This window comes from Psammomys obesus, unplaced genomic scaffold, assembly GCF_907164565.1.
Source record: "Psammomys obesus unplaced genomic scaffold, mPsaObe1.curated_primary_1811, whole genome shotgun sequence".
NCBI lineage: Eukaryota > Metazoa > Chordata > Mammalia > Rodentia > Muridae > Psammomys > Psammomys obesus.
In genome coordinates, this window is record NW_026590305.1 from 816,540 (window position 1) to 840,652 (window position 24,113).

General features: G+C 34.8%; 1 protein-coding gene across 2 annotated transcripts in view; it reads left to right on the plus strand.

Moving 5' to 3' along the window:
* Positions 1–2,233: 2,233 nt before the first annotated feature.
* The window catches only part of Tmx3 (thioredoxin related transmembrane protein 3), a 39,082-nt gene continuing 17,202 nt past the window's right edge, over positions 2,234–24,113 (plus strand). For both annotated transcript variants that reach the window (XM_055606768.1, XM_055606769.1), the window contains exons 1-9: positions 2,234–2,431; positions 3,330–3,384; positions 6,167–6,206; positions 7,529–7,652; positions 13,264–13,309; positions 14,497–14,577; positions 19,112–19,211; positions 19,849–19,926; positions 22,095–22,161. In XM_055606768.1, the coding sequence (XP_055462743.1) occupies positions 2,335–2,431; positions 3,330–3,384; positions 6,167–6,206; positions 7,529–7,652; positions 13,264–13,309; positions 14,497–14,577; positions 19,112–19,211; positions 19,849–19,926; positions 22,095–22,161 (688 nt within the window). In that variant the 5' untranslated portion in view covers positions 2,234–2,334. The remainder of the gene's footprint in view (positions 2,432–3,329; positions 3,385–6,166; positions 6,207–7,528; positions 7,653–13,263; positions 13,310–14,496; positions 14,578–19,111; positions 19,212–19,848; positions 19,927–22,094; positions 22,162–24,113) is intronic.

Sequence of the window (24,113 nt, forward strand, 5' to 3'; positions counted from 1 at the left end):
GCAGGCAGGCATGATGATAGAGCAGTAGCTGAGAGCTTATATCTAAACCACAAGCATGAGGCAGGAAGAAAGCTAACTGGGAATGGTGTTGGCTTTTGAAACCTCAAAGCTTACCCCTAAAGACATACCTCCTCCAACATGCCATACCTCCTAATTCTTCCCAAACAATTCTACCAACTAGAGATCAAACATTATGAGCCTATGGTCTTACCTTAAGAACATCATTTCCATTCTTAAGTGGATTATCTGTATAATTTTCTTTCTCACATTTGCCTTGCCTGGCTTTTGTATCAACTTTCCACTGGCCTTGTTGGATGAACTGGTGAATATTCTCTATTTTTCCTATTCTTGTTAAGTTTAAAACAACAGTTTGATAGCTACTTTTATGAGCCAAATTACTGCATTAAAATATTTTCAGAGGGGTGTTAAAATATTATTCTGACTATGTCCATAAAATGTTTCTGAAAGGGTTTAACTGAATAAGAAACTTAGGAAAGTAGGCAATCTTCTTCAGTGTAGGTGGGGGATCATTCATATTCATCTTGAATAGAACAAAAAGGTGATGGGAAGGCAAATGCACACTGAGCTGTGACATTGATGTGTTACTACTGCCTGCCCTGAGTTCTTAGGCTAAAGGATTATATTACTGGTTTACACCTTCAGATCATGGGTCTTATTTATGTTGTGAATTACATCCAATAAATCTTTTCCTACTGTCTTTGTTTTGCTGGAGAGTTATCAGTAATAACTAATTTGTTTAAATAAAAATAAAGAGTAGATTGGAAAATTTTAGAAACTGAATTATTTCAAATATGAGTTAATTTATCTAAAGGCCAATTCTAAAATCTATTTCATTCTTGAATGTGCTTTCTTTATCTTTAAGGTTTGAACTTTAACCTTTTACATATTTACAAAGTTGTTCATCCTAATTTGTGTCGTTATATTGGTTACTTATCTCATAGCTGTGATAAAACACTTGAAAGAAGCAATTGGATTTTTTAAAAAATAGTTTCAGAGGGTATAGTACAACATGACTGGGGAAGGTGTTGAGGCAGAGGTGGTATAGGGCAACTGGTTATACTGTATTGGCAGTGAGGGAGCAGAGAGCTCAGGTGGCATGAAACATTCTAAGGCTCTGTTTCAGCCAGCTAGGCACCATGTCCAAGTTTTGGAGCTTCCCTAAAGAGAACCAACGGCTAAGGAACTAATCAAATACATGAGCCTGTGAGGGGCATTTCTCATATATCCCTTTCCCCCTTTCTCTCTCCTCTACTCCTCTGCCTTTGCATGCTCTGTTTTCATAACATAAATTCTAAGAACTAGTTTAATCCAAATCCTCTGGCACTTCATTCCTATTAAAAAAAAAAAAACATCTCATCTAAGTCAGTGACTGCCATGGGGACCAACTTATAAAAAGTGTATTGTTTTCCTAAATCATAGGAGGCTGCAACACAAAGGATTATTATACTAAGGATTTTAGTCTACAAATAATCAAGAAGCAGTAAAACCATAACCATGTTTATAATTAGCTTTTTTCAAGTTTCAGCAAAAGCAATTCTTTTTATTCTTTCACATTTTCAAACGTGTTTATTATGAACTTGGATCACTTTCACAACACCCCACCTCACCCTGTCGTCCCTCTGTCTTCCTGAAAGTCTTCTTTAAGACCTATGTGTGCATGTGCATGAGTGTAATGCACTGAGTCTCAGTGTTGCTGCTTGCATAAGCATGGCAACCAACCACTTAAGAAAATATCATACAACACCGGAGCAACCGTTAACTGTATAGTTCTCCCATCCATAATGGCATAATGGCGACATGAATCAATTTTTAAGATTCTAAATAGGTTTTTATAAAGAGGGTGTTAGAGCTCGGCAATCCAGCCTTCTATTTTAAAGCACTATTTCCAGCTATAAGTGTACTACTATCTCAGTGTACAAGTGAGTTCACAGGACTTAGTAGAAAGTTTAAAACATGCAAAACTCAGGCTTACAGTGCATTTGGACCTTACCCCAGCTCCAGCATTAAGTTCACCGACAATGCCGTACGTGCATTCGGGGAAGAGTCCCATGGCACAACCACAGTGTCACAGGAAGAATTCAGCGCGGATTCCCACGCTCTTCAGAGCTCTGAGGGAGCGAAGGCTCCGTGAGAACGCGAATGCGCGTGCGCATTGCTCGGGCGCATGCGTCGCGTCCTGCGCATGCTCAGAGGCTACGACCACTGGGCTAACCGGGAGCCTGAGGGAGGCCGGCACACCCCGACCCGCCTCTGCCTTACTCAGCGCTGTTCCGCGTCCCAGGTTTTTCTCACTTTCTTTTCTTGCTAGTTTTTATGTTTCCGCGCGTGCTCGTCGCGGGGTCTACGCCGCGCTCCATGGCAAGTGCTGCGGAGCGAAGGAACTGGACGACCCTCCGGCTGTGCGCTGCCGGTAAGAAGTGCGCGGGGCGGTGGGGAACAGTGGGAGGTTGGGCCAAGATGAAACCGGGCCGAATTGGGCACGCACCGCGGGGTACTTAGGGTACCCATTCTGCCTCCATCGGTGGGTCGGGCTTCCTCAACGGGACTCTGCGAGATCCGCTGCCAGACGCCGAGAGGCAACTGCTACCTTCTCTGCGATCAGGAAGTTTCCTTGATTCCATTGGTAAATGGACAAGGATGTCGAGCCCCAATTTAGCATAGGTTCTGGGTCTTGTTACAGTGGAAGGCTTTTCTTGCCCAGGCTAAAAGAGGGATGATGCCTAAAGGCAGATCCTGGTCAGATATCCAAAACTATGTGGTGTAGAGACCACGCATCTTTTAAGCTCTCGGTCATCAGCTGTCATGAAGAGGAATACTGTCAAGGGGTTCCCTATAGTTCACTCCTTCCTTAACTCAGCTACCATTTAAAATTCTCTGTGAGCCAGGAACTGTCCTGAAATAAGTGTTAGAACTGAAGCCCAGTGTTATCTTTTTCTGCCTATTTTGGGGAATTTCATTTAGACTTTATCGAAGAGATAAATGCTACTAGAGAAAAGGGAAATTGTTTTCATCTCTAGGCCAGAAAATTAAGTTAGCGGAAAAGAAAAATAAAACGAGTGGAAATATGTAGAATAAGCAACTATATATTTTGTGTATATATTTAGTGATTGCCCTTTGCAATATGATTGCATGCAAGTAAATTTTTACTGAGTGGATGAACTACTTAAGCTTTTATGTCACTTAACCTTGTAATGGATCATTGCTGAGATTTTTTTGATAGATAGAAAATGCGAGCATTGCATAGGCAATTTAGACGAGGTAAAAACAAAGTAATGAATCAATTATTTTATACATTTTGTCCTTTCCAGTTATTTTACTTGACCTGACTGTCTGTAAAGGATTTGTAGAAGATCTAAATGAATCGTGAGTATACAAACATGTGTAAAATACTATTAAATACTATTTAAGTTTGTCTAACTCAGATGTCATCTAAATATTCTCAAATGAATCTTTAATAATAGGTGCAGTGGTGATTGAGACTAACATAGCCAGTTTTGTTTCAGGACTTGTTTAAAGTACCTGCCATTTACATGCAAAATGAAGAGTACTCCAGAAAGTTTTGCTAATAATTATAAGGTGAAAACCAGCAAATATTTCCAAATTGTTTCTTTTTTTTTTTTTGATTAACCATACAAAGTTAGTATTGGAATTCAGTGTTTAATCTGTAATACAACAAGTTTATTCACAAGACCTTGCTCACAATAGGTTGGAAAACATACTTCATTGCAAAATTCAAGGTCAGTCTTTCTGCCTTGACTGCAGCTGACAATCTCTTCTTTGGCAGGCCTTTCCCACACCAGATTTGGTGTACAATCAGTCACTGGGAGGAGCTTATAGTCAAGGACTCAGCCCTCCCATGCCAACCAAGCTCATAAGTATACCAGCATTCCTAGACTACTTGTTGGCAGATTTATTGGAGGCTTTACCTTTTTCATATACTTTATTACTAAAATTTTTCATAAAATTTGCTACCATATTGAGGTCTTTAACTTAGTTACTTTCCCACTTAAAGAGAGGCAGAGGTCTTCTTTTGTGCTCCTCATCATGAGATGGATTTCCCTATCTGTAACTGCATCTGCCTAGTGCTTTTATGGTACTATTTCATGATGGAAACAAACAAACAACAACAACAAAAAAAAAAAAAACACCTACTATGGAGCTACCATCCTTTTAATCTCTTTCTTTCATTGTCAATAGTAGATGAATCAGGACTTGTTGCTTCCAGTTTTCCTTTTCCGTCTGCAATGTGTGTGCATATGTTTAAGCACAACCTTTGTATGACTGTACAAAGGACAGATGATTACTATGGTAGTCTTGTCTTTGAGACAGGATCTTTCTCTTAACCTGGTACTGGCCAGAATCTACCAAGCCCCAGCACCATTCCCGTTTCTACCCTGTAACACTGAGATTGCAGGTATAGTGTTATCTTTTTTGTAGGTTCTAGAATCTAAACCCTGGCCCTGCTTGCACAACAGTCTTACTCATTGAACAATTTCTGCAGACAGTTTCAGTTTGTTCCTTGTCTCCATCAAACACTTTGGCACCCAACTGTGTGACAGGATTGCTGTAGTGAGTAGTATGGTCTTTTGAATACAGGTATTCTTACGGATTACCAAGAGGTATGAACATCTGTGGGTTCTAGTATTAGTGATGGGAGTTGAGGATGTGTTTGAAGATTGTTTATAGAAACTGTATTTGAGGAAAACTCTTCAATAACAAGAAAGTAGCTTAATTTATCTCAGTGGTGTCTTGTGGGGTATGTCACTATCAACCACTTTTTCACACTGTTCTTATAATGGTAACTGCCTGAGGAGAGGGAAGTTTACTTTTGGTAATCATTTTGCTCCCTGTACGGATACTCACCTGAAAGGCTCTTCCATTGGGGAATGTTAATAATAGAGTACCTTGCTTGATGGCTGAATGTGAAAACTGAAATGTATCTCGTGCTTATGCCAGCCAGTGTTGCCACTCAGATCCACAGTACGTGTCCCATGAAAAGGGAATTCCATTGTGAAAAGGCACCAAAACAATATAGAAAAAAAAGAAAGTCCCATTTGTTGCATCCTGTTGAAGGCTAAATAGCCTGTGCAGGGAGGTTTCTGAAGCCCAAAGTCATGCCATTCTCACTAGGTGAAACATGTCGGACCCCTTTTGTTGTCTGTAATATTCCTCTGGACCTCAATGCCAGTGATGTGCTTTGTCATCCCCATGCTTTGTGCTGACTTACTCTATTCTTTGTAGGTCCTGTGTGCCATATTTGCTTCCTGTTCAGGTTTTCTAAGAGCATTGCATCTGATGGTAGCCCTGGAATTTTGAATTAACTAGATGATGGAATTTTACAAGTACATTATGGCCAGGAATATGAATCTCAGACATGTGATCCCAGTGCAACAATTCTGGATTTTTTGCTTTTCACAAACATTTTATAAGAACTGTATTCTTTACTAGGAAATAATGAGACTCCTAAAATCCAAGTTCTTGATACAAAGAAGAGACCAATCTTGTAAGCAGTGTTTTCTGAGCGTAACCTAAAGCCACTGCGTTAAATTTCCTGCACAGGTTTAAAATGGAATATAGTAGTGAAGAGTTTAGATTTATGTTGTCATCTCTCCTGGAGATTAGTTCCAGAATTTTCTATAGATAACAAAGTCTGGACACTCAAGTACATTATACATACATACATATATATTATGATAACTTATTTGCATGTATCTTACACACATCTTTCTTTGTTTTAACGAATCCCTGCAGTTTATGTAATACCTAACAAAGTATAATACAAATAGTTTTGCTGTATTGTTAATGGACTAAAGTAAAAACTAATACTTGTTCAGTATACAGGTGCCCCTTGTTCCAAGTGGAATACCAGATTAAGAAAACAGATTACAATTGTGGTTTTCCCCCAAAATTCTTCTTTCTTTTTTATTTTTTCAATTCTTCAGTTTTCAATTTTAATTCTTAAAATGTTTACTGAATAGGATAAAATTTAGCAGTCACTGAGTAAAAATTTTATATAAAACTTTTATTCAGAGAATTTGTTCTGTATTGATCAGTTCAATATTCTTACTTAAGTTTATATTTCTAAATTATTGTAGTTGTGATATTGTTTGTAAATATAAATAGAAGATTTATTTTTTCTTTTTAGATTTAAAGATAATCGAAAAGATGACATTTGGCTTGTTGATGTGAGTATTTAAATTTAAGTATCATTTTTGCTCTCTCCTATGCAAAGAGAATAATTTGTTTTCTTAGATATTGTTACTTGTATTTCTCCCAATATGTGTATGGTATATGTACACGTATGTATGCATATTTGTAAGTATACATTCACTTGTGTGTGCAAGTGTACATGGTGTATGTCTGTGCCTGTGAATGCCAGAGATTGACATTGTGACTTCAGTTGTTCAGCATCTTGTATAATGTAAGACATTATAATGTAAGAGTAAGGCTCTTTCACTGATGGAACTCAAGATTTTCTGTTTTGGTTAAGTGTCTTGCTCTGGGGATTCCCTGTCTCTTTTTCCAGTGGACTAAAATGTGTAATCTTAGATCTTTATATTTGAATGACCCTGAGAACTTTCAAGTTTCTGGCAAAGAAATTCATTTTTTGATGGGAGTAGGGTCATTCTAAGGGAAGCTGCAACCTTTTATAATGAAGTTGTAGGTTATATCTTAAGTAGATACATTGTGATTTCAGTATAGGCTTAACTCGTTTCTTTATTCTTTTAAGAGATTGAATTATATTAAAATAACAGTAATACCAAACATACTTTCATCCCATTACTGAGCAAAATTAAATTTGGGTCTTTGCTTTAACATGTATTAGAAGAAAAAAAAAGAGCATAACCCACAAAATGGAACAAGATAGCAGAATTGGTGACTGTTAAGGGTAGAAGATAGAGCCTGAGAAACTACTGGTTAATTCTTTCTTTTTTTATTTGTGTTTCCATAGTATCAACTTTAAAAATAAGCCTCATTTCATGAAAATACATAAATATTGTGTTAATACCATATAACTTAAGGAACTAATTAAATTGGTGATTCTGGAATTCTGAAAGGCCATGATTGTAATCAACCTGACTTGTCTCTGTGCCAAATCTATCAATGATCACCCATATTCTACCAGTGAAAACCATAGAACTAAGCAAATGCACCTACCTCTTTTAAATTTTTGTGCTAAGAACAGATGTTTTCCATGAACACAAGTTGCTTGTGATATGGTAAATGCATGTTTATTTAGTGGTTTTATCTTATATAAACGTGGACACATCTGCACAGAATTAAAGACTTACTTAATCACATTTCTATTCTAAATACCTATCAGATAGTCAGTTAAAATACTAGTTTTTGAGGTATCTAGATTCATGGGTTTTATTTTGTTATATTGCCACTAAACTATTTTGTTTGAAAAGATTAATATTACATTGCTTAAATAAATTCTTTAAATATTACGGTTGATCTTCATAGTGATGCAGCTTTTTAATGTGTTTTCTTTCCTTTTGTGTAGTTTTATGCACCCTGGTGTGGCCATTGTAAAAAACTGGAACCAATTTGGAATGAGGTTGGGCTTGAAATGAAAAGTATTGGTTCTCCAGTTAAAGTTGGAAAGATGGATGCTACTTCCTATTCTAGTAAGCTCATAGTTAATTTTTGTATTGTTCTAATAATGGAAATATTTTAATTAGAATAATTTTCGGGGTGAGTAGAAGGGATGTTTTGTCATGTAAAGATGTTTTGCCATGTATATTATTTAAATATACATTGTGAGCTAATCTTAATCATAGCATAGACATGCAAGTCATTGTTCCTAGTTGAGTCCGCATTGATGATAATATATTATAGGAGACAGCTATAGAGAATTTGAAACGTATAAGCTGAGGAAAAGGGATACAGAAATAAGTAGAAGTTTAAAAAATGGACTGAGTTAGAAAAAATGAGTGAGATTAGGAAGGTATTAAGAGTAAAAAATGAGATTAATGACTGAGTACAGAAACTGAATTAATCTGAGACAAGTCCATGTCACCCCATAAGCCAAATCTGCCTTGTTGCTAATTTTTGTAAATAGAATTATTGGACTATTTCCACAGTCATTTGTATATTGTTATGTAAACTATTTTCATGCTCCATTGTCAGAACTGAGTTGTGATAGAAACTACATGTCCCCATAACCTAATTTTTACTAGGAAGTGTCTTAAGGGAAATGATAAAAGAAGAAATTAAGCTAAGAGAAGAATGCAGTGTTGTAGTGATTTGGAAAGAGCATGACTTCAGAGAAAATAAGATTGGCACTGTGTATTGCTTATGTGTGTGACACTAAGGCCCTAAGCTTTGGCTTTATTGGTAAACATTTAATTATGATATTTCTTTTACTGGCTATTTTGAAGTTTGAAAGATGTGACATGTGTAAAATCCGTTGTGTCCACTAAGATTGGTTCCCTTGTCTTTTACGTAAAGTAGAATTATGTTGTGTGGCAATATGCATGCCTGCTATCTTTAAAACAAAACAAAAATGGGACAGGATCTTTCCCTATAGTTCAGACTGGCCTGGAACATTTTGTGATGTCCTAGGACTCATATCAGTCCTCTTCCTCAGTCTCTCAAGTACTAGGATTACAAGTATGAACCAACACACCCAGCCATTTACTGTGCATTTCTTTTTTAGGATGTCAGGTTCATGTACTTGGGGTTGAGACAGGCCCATGTTTTTTATCTCAACTCTTACGTCCTACTCTGTGGCTATGAATGAGGTACTTAACTTAATTTTAGTTGTTTTAATCTATCAGGGAGCAGTAATCTTTAAGATGATAAAGACTGTTTAATGTTTCAGATTTAAAAGCTAGTACATGTGATAATACAGAAGGAACCATGTGAAGAGTTTCCTAGGTCAGACAGTGTTTTACATTTTATCATTTGTCAATAGGGAGAAAACTCATTTGAGGGAAAGCAAATGATTTGATAAAAATATTTTTGGTAGAAGCTTGTAAGATGAAAGAGAAGAATACATACAGGAGGATAATATATATGAACTTTTATATGTATTCTGGGAGCTTAGGCTTGAATGGAAACAACAGAGCAGTGTAAACAATACTCATAGTCATTTGCAGGGCTGAAGTTATAGACGGGATAGATTGCCACTGTACTCCTAGATGTACTTGCTGAGCTATATAACACCACTGTTGTATGGCAAAGCTAGATGTTTAGTTTCTTGTTTATGTTCAAGCTGTCAGCTAACCTAAATTGGCAGTTTTTAGTTTACTGATCTTTTTGAATCAGTGATCGAGAATGTAGATGAGTTGTCAGAGCTGGGATTACTGAGTCAAATAAATTAATTTTTGAAACCTTAGAAGGAGATAAGATGGCTGGCAGGCCACTGTTGTAGAGAAGAAGGATAATATGCTTGGATTAGTGTTTAACAGGATTAGAAGAGGCTGGAGAGATAGCTCTGTGGTTAAGAGCACTTTACTATTGCAAAGGCCCTGGGTTTGGTTCCCAGCACCCACAGGGTGGCTCATATCGTCACACGTATTTACTTTTAGATGCACTCATTCACTTATCCACTTAATCAGATTTCATTTCCTAACTATTTATGAACCTCCATTCCAATCTTTAGAGATTATTGAAAAGCCAAACAAGTTCCATTAGGCCAAAAAATGCTTATAGTAAGTGCCAAAAAGTCTGGAAAGTGGCAGACTTATTGATCATTTTAATCATTTAATGGAAAATAAAATGGGGGTATAAAGAAAAGTCATTGGGAAAAATACGTACATATAATACATGCAGTGAACTTAAGTAAATATCTTAAAGATAAAACTGATGCCTCAGTGATATTTACAGTAACTCAGAAAGCTTATAGTGTCTGATCCTTTAATATTTGAAATTTAGTATTTTTGTTTGTTTTTTAATTTTTCTTTTTCTTTTATATATTAGTAAGTGACCCTATTAAAGGGGTTCTGTGATTAGGAAAAATTGCCAAATTAAGAGTTAGATATTCCTCAATGGTACAACACTCCCCTGGCAAGTGTAAAGGCAGTAATTTTTGTTTGATATTTAAAGTGAGAAAGTGTTTTAAATGCTATTAATTTGTTTATAGTTTTCTTTTTTGCCACTCTAGTTGCGACATTTTGATTTCATAGATGTGATTGTTTCAGTTTATATTTCTTGTTCACAAAGCATTGTTATATAGAGGTAGCCATAAGGAAACATGTATTTAACACATCATTTTGTGCAAACCATGTAACTTTGGGAAAGGAGAAAGAGAAACTCATATATATGGAACACTGTCACCCACCAAGTATTTTATGGTTACTTTATACACTTTGTGTAATATACTTTGTGGATATAGACCAGTGAAACTCCTCCACTTCTCCCTCCCAACTTAGAGCCCAGCCAGAACAGTAATTCATTCTTATGGATCCTGCTGTTTAATAGGCCAAACATGGTCTATTACGGAAGTAATTCTTTCATAGAAAAGTTGCAAAGTCAGCATTCATTTACCTAGAACAAAACTTAGTGAGTGTTTACTCTGTGGTAGCTTATGCCAGTTGCAGGGTCATTTCCCTATAAGATATTTAATGAGTGTTCAATATAAGCTAGCACATGCCAGACACATTCTAGACATTGGTAATATACCATTGAACAAAGAGAAACTGGGTTCTTATGAGACATTAACTACAAGGAAAACAATATCCAATAAACATAAGTAAATTACTTGTCTTTTTTTTTTCAGTGAATGCACTGTCTCCACTTTACTGTGCAGGAAAAAAATGTTCTTTTTAGTATGTTGAAAACATTGATTAGTATTCATAAACTGCTGTTTAGAGATTACAGACATAATTTTGTCTTATAATTCTCAATGCTTAAATACCGCAAGTCTTTAAATATAGACATTTTAATGGAATTTAGAGTTAAATTGATAAAGGACTGATTTTATGTTTGTTTGTTTGTTTGTTTGTTTGTTTGTTTGTTTCGAGACAGGTTTTCTCTATGTAGCCTTAGCTGTTCTAGACTTGCTTTGTAGACCAGGCTGGTATCGAACTCAGAGATCCACCTGCCTTTGCTCCCAGAGTGCTGAGATTACAGACATGTGCCACCATGCCGGGCTGGACTAATTCTTTTTTTTCAAGCCATCTGTTCATATTATTCTGACTGTAAAGTAATAAAGATTTGGCTGTTTCATAGATATCTCCTGTGCACATTGGACACTTGGATTTCTCAGTATTTGGTCTGCAAACTGTCCATCTGCATTAAGATTATCTGAGTACTCACTGTCAGCTTAGGCCCACACTGCCCTATCATATGAAAAATCTTTCAGATTGGGTCATGAGAATAGTGTTACAGGCATTTCACATACTTTTACTGCAGAACTTAAGTTGAGGATCCATAAAGTAGAGTATTTTGATAATGTATTTACATGATTTGGATTTGGTTTGAAAGAAGACTATTCGAAGCAGTCATGTAGAAATAAGAGTCTTTGACAGTAGCCTATTCTCGGTTGTAAATGTGGCTGAAACAAATGTTATCACACTCAAAAAAACAAATTCCAGTGTATAGAACTTTTGAACTGGAACTTTGAATTAGTATCATTTTTTTGTTGTTGTTGTTGTTTGAAATAGTGACAAATTTTTTGATGCAGTTTTAATTAGTAATTAGTCAAGCATGTTTTATAACATCTACACATACACAGAGATCTATTCTTCCAGGAATGAATGCTAAAAGTATTTCTTATATAGAAGTTAAATTGTATAGTTTCCCCCATCATAATATGTTTATTTCTATTGTGGAGCTCCTAAAATCCTGCTTACATTCTAACTTACATTTCGCCTTATTTTACAGTCGGGATTACATTTGCCTCACTTTCATGAACAAACCTGCACTGACTGGTATTTGTCTGGTACCATTCCTATTCTTTGTTCTTTGTCCTTTGTTAAAGGATTATGTTTGCAAATTTCCTTTCTTGACTACAAAATTTTTACACTGTGACTATAGTTCATGGTTTTTCAAACTTGTATTATTGACATTTTGGACCAGTTATTTTTTTTTTCTGGATTACTTTTTTGTGCTGTGCAGGTTGTTGGAATTTTTAGCAGCACCATATCTCTGACCTACTCTCTAGATTGAAGAAAAGCCTCTTCACCTCCCACTTCTTTCTCCTCAACCCATATGTACATTAAACCCATCTTTATTTACCTGACAGTCACTGTTTATGCCCTTTTTATGTTGGTCATATAAAGGAAATACACTCTTCCTCCCCTTCCAGTTCATAGGTCTAGCAACAAAAGGTAAATAACATGAAATGACTGATCTCACATGCCAAAATTAGAGACAAAGTTAGGCCCAGAATCTAAGGTCATAATTCTTACCCTCACCTGTCTATACTGTTGAGTTGTTATAATTTCAAGGAACAAGCAAAAAAATAGCAAACTCCATATTTTATCATGTCTGTGAATATTTAAAATTATAAAGTACCAGGGGGAGTTGTGTTACAAGCAGCTTCTATGAAGGGATTGATGTCAAGTTTATATGTGAACCATTTTTCTCTAAGTTGGAAGAAAAACAAAAACTGATTTTTGTTTCACCCTAGCCTCCTAATTTATATTTTCACTCAAACAATATTTCTAGTCTTCCAAAGTTCCGTTCTATCTGATAACAATCCACTTTTTCTTCACACAGTTATTTTGATGTATATTTAAAGGATATTAAACCATTAAATTCAGTTATAACTATTCCACCTCAGTATATATTAGCATGTCTGCCATAATGTGCCATCAGATATCACTTAGCAGTGAGGCCAGGATCAGGGGTCAGGAACTAGACCTTCAGTTATGGAGTTTTATGTGTTAGATTATGTGATAGATATTTTCCTATACATGTCTTTATTTAAAAATCCTTCTCTACACTTTCCCTCATGAGTCTTCAGGATTTTAATTTGTATACACATGTATGGGGAATATAGATCATGGAACTAGAACAGGAACCAGAAAGGGAGAGAAGGCAGTAGAAGAGGGGTAAGAACAAAATGTAATTATTATTTTGCCATTCACTCTTTACTTTTTGAGAGTATTTTCTGAAGTTAATATGTTACATTATTAATTATAAAAAAATGTCATTTTTTTCCTTTGTGAGATTTTAATACTTAAAAACACTCAGATTTATATAAACTTTTTTTCTAAGTAAAAGGCTCATGGTACGTAGTTTTCTTAGTTTAAAAGGAACTTAGAAATATTTATTCTTTTTCTTATCAAGGCATTGCTTCAGAGTTTGGAGTTCGAGGTTATCCAACAATTAAGCTGTAAGTCGAGTGTTGTATGTTTATATGTATAGTTTTAATAGTTCAGACTGTTTACATTTTATTTATTCAAGTACATTCTTTGGAGGATGAAAGTTTGGGTTCAGCCATTGTTTTTAAACCAAGTATGTGATCAAAAGTGAGAGACTACGTCTCTATATATCTTCATGTTTAAGTGTATGGTATGAAGTTAATTCAGTAAATGTGTTCTGAGTATTCACTGTGTAGCATTCACTTATAGGATGATGCATACATTTATAAATTGTGAAAGGTCTCTTCTTGAGGAGCCCCAGTATGTGTTCTGCTTTGCCACTGCAGATCACATCTAACATTTCATTCTTGTATAATTAAAGACACTAGCTTCATTAGAGAAAAGAGAAATCAGGAGAAGCAAAATCGATAGATGTTCACTTTAATCTGTGGGTATTGATCAAGTCTACTAGAGAAATTAAATTGGAGAATGATAAGGTGAGTCGAAAGAGAATTGTTTTACAATGATTTTGCTGAATTTTCCTATTATTTTCATTAATCTTATTTTCATATTGTAAGGAACTAAGCAGTTGTTTCACAGTTTTTATTTTAAGTAAACTAACCCCAATATTTTAAAACCCCAAATTTTACAATTTTGAGTGAATATATTAACCTGTTTTTTTATTGACATTATTCTTTTTTTGTTTTGTCTTTTGAAAATGCTATTCTATTACAGTATATATTAATGGTCCTTTCTCTTTGTTATGAGTTCTGTTTTTGCTTATATATTCTATCTGTACAGTTGGTTAGCTATAAATTTATGCATTGACAAGTTAAGAAAGCTATTTTTATGCCTAATTCATGATGCGTATTGGAGGTTTTGCTACCACAAAATTACACTAGTCCCTAGTCCTTTTATTTTCCACTAAGCTCTTGACTGTAAATATGCAAATCACTTTTCAGAAGGTACATACTATAACTCTACACTACCAGTTAAAATGTATCCCTGGCATGTGTATGGAGCATTGCCATTTCCTGTGCATCTTAAGTTGATGTTCCTCAGAGGATTCTGCACACTCTGCTTTACATAAATGTGCTGCTCTTAAAGCTTCTCCTTATTTGGTGTTTTGTGCATTTTAAGCTAATACTTTATTTAATAGAGGAGGATTGAGATTAAATATAAAGGTAGTTAATTTTCAATTTTTATTTTTATTTTTAAGATTAAAGGGGGACTTGGCATATAATTACAGAGGACCACGGACTAAAGAGGATATAATTGAGTTTGCTCACAGAGTGTCTGGGTAAGTTGAAATAGCCTTTACTATATGATTTTAATATTTGAAAGAAATGTATTTTAGTAGATCACATCGGACATACATTTTAGATATTAAATGTGTTATATGCATTTTTTAAAAATTTACATTTATGTAGCATATGCAGTGAAAATCTGTAAAGGTATAGCATATTTTGTAGTTTATGTTAATTTTGTGCTTAAGGTCATTTTATGCTTAGATTTTTTTTTCTCCAATGAATTTTAATACATTTTCCAATTATTTATTACTTATACTACAGTCTCTCCTATTTATAAAGGACATACTAAGCTCCCAGCTCAACCCCCTCCCAGGGATGCTTGAATGTGCTCTTTTTTTTTTTTTTTTCTCCTCAAAAAATTGCTTGTCCTTTTAGATTTTCACTTAAAGAAATTACTTTATTCCTTTCTTTGGTATCTGGATTTCCAGTATCACCAATGTCTGTACTTTGGGTCCATTGATAAACAAAGTAAGGATTACTTGCACACAAGCCCTGTGTGATTCACTGGCTTTCTATGTACTCTTTGAGGGAAAGTAGTATACAGTAGGGTTTCCTATTACTCAGAACAGTACACAGTTTAACTTGTGGACTGTTTCCTGTGGAAGTTTTTATTTAGTATTATCAGACCATAGTTGTTTTGAATAATTAGAAATATGGGATATGGGGTTGGAGAGATGGCTCAGTGGTTAAGAGTGCTGTCTGCTCTTCCAAGGGACCCGGGTTCAATTCCCAGCATCCACATGGCAGTTCACAACTGTCTGTAACTCCATTTCCAAGGGATCTGACACCTTGACACTGATCCGAATAAAATAAAATTAAATAAATTATTTTTTAAAAATAACGAAATATGAGATATGCAATTAAAAGAATCAGTCTAGCAACTTCGTGAATCTTAATTTTTTTAAATATTTTCTTATGTTGTAATGCCATATATCAATTTATATATTGCTTGTTCTGTAATTTCAGAGTCTTGAAAGAAGCACAGAATGTTACTGCTCTTTTAAACTTGGGATTTCATGGTTTTTTTTAATTTTTAAAATTTTTTTAATATTAGTTACAGTTTATTAACTTTGTATCCCAGCTGTATCCTGCTCCCTCATTCCCTCCCATTCCTACCCTCCCTCCCTGATCTCCTCTCTGCCCCTTTCCAAGTTCACTGATAGGGGAGGACCTCCTCTGCTTTCATCTGACCCTGGTTTATCAGGTATCTTCAGGACTGGCTACAAAGTCCTCCTCTGTGGCCTAGCAGGGCTGCTCCTCCCTCGGGTTGGGGGGGGCAAAGAGCCCCCCCATTGAGTTCATGTCAGAAATAGATCCATATTTATCACCCTGCACAAAATTAAAGTCCAAGTGGATCAAAGACCTCAACATAAAACCAGACACACTAAATCAGTTAGAAGAAAAAGTGGGGAAGAGCCTAGAACTCATTGGCACAGGAGATAACTTCCTGAACAGAGCACCAACAGCACAGACTCTAACATCAACAATCAATAAATGGGACCTCATGAAACTGAAAAGCTTCTGTAAAGCAAAAGATATTGTTGTCAGAACAAAACAACAGCCTACAGACTGGGAAAGGATCTTCACCAAATCTATATCTGACAGAGGGCTGATATCCAGAATATATAAAGAACTAAAGAAATTTAAAAGCAACAAATCAAGCAATCCAATTAAAAAATGGGGTACAGAACTAAACAGAGAATTCACAGTAGAGGACTACAAAACAGCAGAGAAAAACTTAAAGAAATGCTCAACCTCCTTAGCCATCAGAGAGATGCAAATCAAAATGACCCTGAGATTTCACCTGACACCCATCAGAATGGCTAAGATCAAAAACTCAAGTGACAACACATGCTGGAGAAAGGGGAACCCTCCTCCATTGCTGGTGGGAATGCAGACTTGTACAACCACTTTGGAAATCAGTCTGGCGCTTTCTCAGACAATTAGGAATAGTGCTTCCTCAAGATCCAGCTATACCACTTCTAGGCATATATCCAAAAGATACTCAAGTACACAACAAGGACATTTGCTCAACCATGTTTGTAGCAGCTTTATTTGTAATAGCCAGAACCTGGCAACAACCCAAATGTTCCTCAGTTGAGGAATGGATACAGAAATTGTACTTTTTCACAATGGAATACTACTCAGCTAAAAACAAGGAAATCATGAAATTTGCAGGCAGATGGTGGAAACTGGAAAAGATCATCCTGAGTGAGGTATCCCAGAAGCAGAAAGACGCACATGGTATATACTCACTTATATAGACCTATAAGATAGGATAAACATACTGAAATCTATACACCTAAAGAAGATAAACAAGAAAGAGGACCCAGGGTAAGATGATCAGTCCTCACTTAGAAAGACAAATGGGATGGACATTGGATGTAGGAGAAAACAAGTAAAAGGACAGGAGCCTAAATTTGGGATTTCATCCCTAGTTTGTAGCACTGAAAATTTTTTTTTTAATGCAGCTAAATTAATTTTCTTTACCATCACTGCAAAGTGTTCTGGCAGTATTTGCTTAGCAAGTTACATAGTTAAAACCCAGTAAAGCATTTGCATCAAACTACAAATATTTTACTTGTTGCTGATCAGGAAGTAGATCCTTCTACAATCAGTTTTTGCTGATTTGAAGAAACATCTATGTCTTGCTAATGTGTAGAGAATATCAGTGTTTATAATTACATTTGTAATATGTTTATATATATCTTTTTTAAGAACGTTTGTCAGATCAATTAATCTATATTGTTCTAGACACTTTGTTAACTTGGCAAGATATATTAGTAATTATAAATAGCTTGAGGTTAAAACAGGATAGGTTTGTTGTATAAAGTTATTCCTCAAAATATTTGTGTAGATGCACAGAATTAGAAATTATCTTTGTTAGAGTTTGTGATGGTTACATGTGTAATTTCAGTTGTATTTTCTCATTGTGATTCTATATTTCTCTTCATTTGTGAATAAATAATTTTAAATACATATATTGGAGGTAAATAAGGCTAGTGGTATGCACTTGACTCTCCTGTGGCTTCAGGTAGCTTTATGTTTGGCAGTTATTGAATGCAGTTTTCTCTACCCCTAAGAGGGGATTCTCCTGATGAGAGAATGCCTCTGGAGTAGGGAAGATTTCATAACTCAGTTGTAGAGTTGCATCACTTACTGGTTAATTGCAAAGGACTGAAGCAAAGACTAGGGAGACTGATGCAATGACTTTAAGAACTGTGTTTTGAAAGTGTTCCCTTTTTGCAAAATAGGTTTTTTTCATTTTGTAAGTTTTGTGGACTGAAAGTATGCTAATCTATACCATATTTAAAAGAAAAAAACATTTATTTCTTAACTGTTTTATAAATGATATGTTTTACAGTAACCTTTAGTGTAACTCATTTATCCATTTGTTTTTGAAAATGACTGTACAATAAATTTTGTAGGATAGTTTTCTTCAGTGGAAAGTTTTGGTGTCTTTAAAAACTCAGTTATGTTATGAAAACATGTTTTAGTTTTAATTCCAGGTGGGGGATGTGGGGCTGATTTCAGGTTGTCCACAGCGCAAAGTATTTGCTTCATGCAGACTCTGAGAGGGGCTGTTTGCCAGCTGCATATAGTTTACTTCTGAGGACTCTGGAGAGGGAATAAAGGCCAGAACCTAGAAAAAAAGAGGGCTCCAAGAAAGAAGGCTGCTGGTGCTTCCCCCTGCTGCTCCTAGTTGCTGTTGATGCAGTTTGAAAAAAAGTCAGAAATACCATGTAAGGAAGATTGGACTTGCCCCAAAGAAACCAATGACCCTAACCAGGAGGAAGTAACTAAAAAGAGAACTCCACCCTCCTCTCCCCACTTACCTTTTTTTCTCTCCTACCTGGTGTTGAGGAATTGGAAGGAATTGGGGTAGAGTCCAAACTTGCTTCATGATATCTTCAAGTTCTTCTTCTCATCAAAGTACAGCAGCAGCAGCCAGGAGCAGCAGGGGGTAGTTCTTAAAGACACCAAAACTTTCCACTACAGTTTTCTCTTTGTGCTAGTGTAACTATTGCTTCCATAATAGTCATATAAATAGTCATATAAATTGGAAGCTTGGTGCTTTGACTTCTATATGGTACTTAAGTATGTAATATTTAAATTGACACATATTATGTAAACATTAACTCTTGTTGAATCCTGGGATACTGTTTCATGATCTGTTTCTGTAAATCTGCTTTTGAAAATGAAAGAATTCTCAGGTGGATTGTCTTGCTTTTAGCCAAGGACTATAAATGTGTGATCATTCTGTGTCTCACTGATTAAAAATATTATTGATGATGTCTAAAACGATGTATTTGAAACTGGCAGATTTAATTTTGGCTACTACATACAGTGTTACTATGTAGTACACAAACACTGCAGGCAGAAATTTTACTTGGGTGGGTTTGGTGATGTACTTAAGTACAGATAATATATTGCTAAAATGTTAAACACAGTCAGCTGTCACATAAATAAGAATGAATTGTGTGCTATCTTTAGTTTATACTCACTTGTTATGTTTTCACACAGGGCTCTAATTCGGCCTCTTCCAAGTCAACAAATGTTCGACCATGTACAGAAGCGGCACCATGTATTTTTTGTTTATATTGGTGGAGAATCACCCTTGAAAGTATGACATTATCTTTTTCTTGCACATGAACATGTTGTAATTTTATTTGCTGTATTGCTATGATTTTTCTGAAACTTTAAAGCAAAATATTTTGGCTTATCTAAGTATTTTTCACAATGAAAACACTTTCTTTCATCTCTTACTAAATTTGCAATTAAGAAATTAAGTAAAACTTGGGTAAACATTGCCTGCCTTAGTATTTTTTACTGTTACTGACCAGGTTATTTAATTTGCATCACTTTTGCATACTTTCAGTGAAAGACTGAAAACTACAGTGCAAACATTACCTTTTTAAAGTAAAACATTGTACCTAAGTTTATTTAATGTGTATGTGTATTTATGCATGCCTTTCCTTTTGTTATCACCATCATCATTCATCATTGCTAATCTCTGTTAATAAACCTGAATCAACTTTGTATTATAATTCATCAGCTATTTTTGAAGGGGAAGATAGAATCACTTAGTTGGAATGGTGGTTTGCCTTCACAACATTGCATTTGGTTATAGTTTCTTCTTTTACTAAAAGGAAATATGCTAGGAAATTCTTATACTGCTTCTAGATAGCTTTAACTATTAAATGAGTAAATTTTGGTGTTTGATATTTAAGATATCTTTTTTTCTTTTTGAACTGTCATAGGAGAAATACATAGATGCTGCTTCAGAGTTAATTGTGTATACATACTTCTTTTCTGCGCCAGAAGATGTGATTCCTGAGGTAATATTTAATATTTGATTTAATGATAATTTATTCTTAAGAATTATGATTTGATTTTACATGTCAGATTTATTTGTAATGTTGTATGAAAAGAGAAATTTTTATTATTGATGTCATACTGTTTATAATTCATGAACCAAGTCTTCCACGATCGTGGCGCTTAGAGATTGTAGTTACATTAGTGATTTTTTTTTCTCTGAAATAATACTGATAAGCAGTGATACGCATCAAACCCCAAAGATGTTTTTAAGTTGTAAGTTATGTGTATGACGCAAAATTCAGTCTTCTCCTGGCCCTTCACACCTAGTAGTAAGTAAATATTACAAAAACAATATTCCAGAGATGATACCAAAAGTATATGGACAGTGTGAGAGATGGGATATGTAGGGATAGACAACTGTTTACATTTTTGATCAAAAAAAATAAAGAAAGATGAAAGTAGGTATGTCTGAATAGAAAATATTTGAACTGAAATCTGCCTGATGTGAAAGAGCCTCACAGAGGTCTATGGATAGAATGTATCAGAAGCAAGGAGGAGATAATACAGAGGCCCAAGGCTGGAGTATACCTTGCATATCTAGAAAATACCACAGTAGCCAGTGATCCTATAGTGCAGTGAGAAAGGGATAGAAGCAAGCAGAAGACAGTTCTTATTGTGTATATTACAGCGTATATTAGGTTGAAGTTCATAAGAAGCTCAAATTGTTCATTTGAAAATGCTGAAAGCACAGTACATTGGTCAAGTGTGAAAGATGCAGAGATGAGTTGACCTTTAAGATTGGGAGTCAATAAGCAGGAGAATATGAAATCACTCTAGTACAATGGTTCCTCTAGTGCAATGGTTCTTAACCTTCCTAATGCTGCAGCACTCTAACACAGTTCACTCTTCATGTTGTTGTAACCCCAACCATAAAATTATTGCCATTGCTACTTTGTAACTGTAATTTTGCTACTGTTATGAGTCATAAAATGTAAGTATCTATTGTGCAGAATATCTGATATACAATCCTCATGAAATGGTAGTTCGACCCCACAGGGGTTGCAACCCAGAGATTGAGAACCACTGCTCTGTGTTTTTATGTTACAGTGGCAATTCTGAAATGATTTCAGCTTGTTGAAGAACCTCTATTTTTGTCAATATAAATCTATTCCAGTTTACCTAGTTTGATATAAGACATTTTTTTCATTGCAGATAAGGTTCATACCCTTAATTTGTCATTTCTCCTTTTTTAGATATAAGTATTAATATTTTACATTTTAGGGTCAGATCCCTCCATTTGGATGTACAGGTGTGTGGTTGGGGGCACATTCAAATAATTGTGTAACCACTACCTCTTTGAAGCTGTAAACTAGCTGGACAGGAAGGGATCTGCTTTCAGGGAGGGATCTGAAAACATTCAGATACAAATTTTGGCTGAACTTAAGATTGTATTCTTTTTTTTTTTTTAAGTCTTTTGTAGTAGTAGGTGGTGGTGGTGGTGTGTGTGTGTATATGTGTATTTCCTAGTTTCTTTCAATGCTTTTGAAATTGTAGGTACTTGTTTTAGAAAATAAAAATTGCTAATAATGATTGTTATTAAAAGCCTGTAATTATTACATTACCAAATCAATAAATGGCACAGACATCTGAAAGATATTAGATAAGACTTATTTTATCTGGGGCTGGGCAGTTATTTCCCTCTTAAACTAAACTTTATCTCTAAGGCTGGTATCGTATACCAATTGCTCTAATAATTCCTATCTAGGCTATTTCCCATCCATAATCCAAAAATATGTGCACATGTTCCTCATCTGGGCTGCTTTCCTCCATTCATGCCAGATCATTAGAACAGTTCCTCTCGACTATGTGGTTCTTTCCCTATCCCAGGGCTGCTCTCCTTTTCCTGTACCTGTTTCCTCCTCCCATGATCCTCTCTCCTCAAAGCCCTTGAACCTTAGCTCTGCCTCTCACTTCTGCCCTGCCCAGGCTTCGGCATTTTTTATTAACCAATCAACTTTAAATTTGGTAGAGCAAGGTTTATACAACAAGGGCAGGTGTACATGAGAATGCGCTCCTAAGAGACAGCAGGGAGTCTCCAGGAACAAAATAAATAATAATCAAATACAAAGTACCAGGTATTAATTGAATTGCTAGGATAAAACTTAAAATTTTTTATGTTTTTCTGCAGTATGTGACACTGAAAGAAATTCCTGCTGTGCTTGTTTTCAAAGATGACACTTACTTTGTTTATGATGGTAAGTTCCAAAGCTTTAATTCACATAAAGCCTTTCATAATTAAAACATTGTTATGTGGAGGCATTTATAAAAGATTTTGTAAGTGTTGCCACTTACAAAGTGTAGCATTTGATACAATAATCTTTTAACCCTTCAGTTGTTTTTCCATCAATGTACTTTAGTTGCTTCCAGTGATTCGTGTGTGTGTGTGTGTGTGTGTGTGTGTGTGTGAAAATATTTGCCACTTTAAGAAAAAAACAGTATTCAGTTTCTATACATTAAAATGTTCAGACTTAGTTTTAGGAGGATAGTTAACTTTCATCACACACAGATAAAAAATCCTCAGCAGAATGGAACTCTTATACCTTCTTTAGGTATTTCTCCCCCTATCAGAAAATACTTCCTAGAAGTAAATATGTCATTTAATATACATTTTATTTTGATGTCATCCATATATCATAAAAAGAGTGACATAATAAAACCCTAATACTCACAGTAATATTAAATGGTTAACAGGACCTTACTACAGTTGCTTCAGTTTTATTGTTTCTCTTTTGAAGCATTGTAAAGCAAATTCTAATGACATTTTGTCACTATGTTTTATTATCCTTCTTTTTAAAAACAGAGGCTTTATTTGTAGTTAACCACTTGGTTGTTGGGCCACTTAATAAAAAAAATATTTTCATTGTTTTAGTAAAGGAACATGTTTTGATATTTTGTCATATTTGATATTTTGATATATTTTGATAACAGCTGAGAAAACTAAGCATCTCTATTTTTTAATGTGTATAATTGAACTAACTTTAGTTCTTGATATATACTTATCACTACTGCATGCAGTTACTATATATTAGATGTACTGTGTTATCTACTTAATGTTGCATTGTCATGTTATCCTTTAAATAATTTATGGAGTAGATAGTATGGCAGATACATGAATATCCTACATCACTAGAATGTTAGGTAAGGAGATCTATACAATGATACATCAAGTCTGTTCATAGGCTTATTCATTCAAAGGATAGTTATTGAATGTTTACATTTATCACCAAACAGTCAAATAAACTTGAGAGGAACTTGTGCACATAAAAATAGTAGAAAGGAGAGAATCCCTGTATGTATCTTCTTTACCTACCTTATTTTTTTATCATGGAACTGCTACTAGAAGTGCTCAGTGTATACTTGATCATTGCTGCTTTTTTTTTTTTTTTTTTGTATTTTTAAGGTAAAGTGTTTTCATTTTTCTCCCAAGTGAAAATGTCTAGCAGATGTTTCTTCTGCTACTGATTATTTATGAATCTTGAAACCTAAGATACTATTACAGAAATATTTTTTCTAAAGAGTTTTAAATTTATCATGTTGTATAATCTTTAGGAAATTTGCTGTTGGCATGGAATGAAGATTCTGATCCAATAATCAACTTGTAGTTTTAAATTCAGTTTTCTAATTTCTAAATCTAGCTCTATTTAAAAATTGGCACTTATTCTATAGGTTTGATTGCTTAAAAACAGTTTATTTAGACCTTTACTTTCAGTGTTCTCTTCATGCATTGTCATGTTTCCAAAAGCATTTAAGAACTATATTTTTAATCAGGCAAAGAAATTACAGTACAAAGTACCTGCAGTGATAGGAACCAGGTAACACCTTCACCAGGCTGTCATTGTAGGGGCATATGTTTTCATTTGATCATTTTGTCACTATCTTTTCAATTCTGTTTTTCAAATGAATATTCAGGTTATAATAACTGTTTGCTATAGTTCTTTTTAAACATATAAATGGACTTTCTCAACATGTTGCAAAAAATATTCAGTTTTGATTTGGGGCATTTTAATTACTTTTTTATTTGAATTATTCTTTGCTAATTTTAGTGATGCTATAGTAAATAATTGCTTTGTTCATTAATCCTTTTCTAAACTACCTAAAAACCAGCTTAAGGTTTTATAATTATAATACTGTGTTAGGTATTAATTAT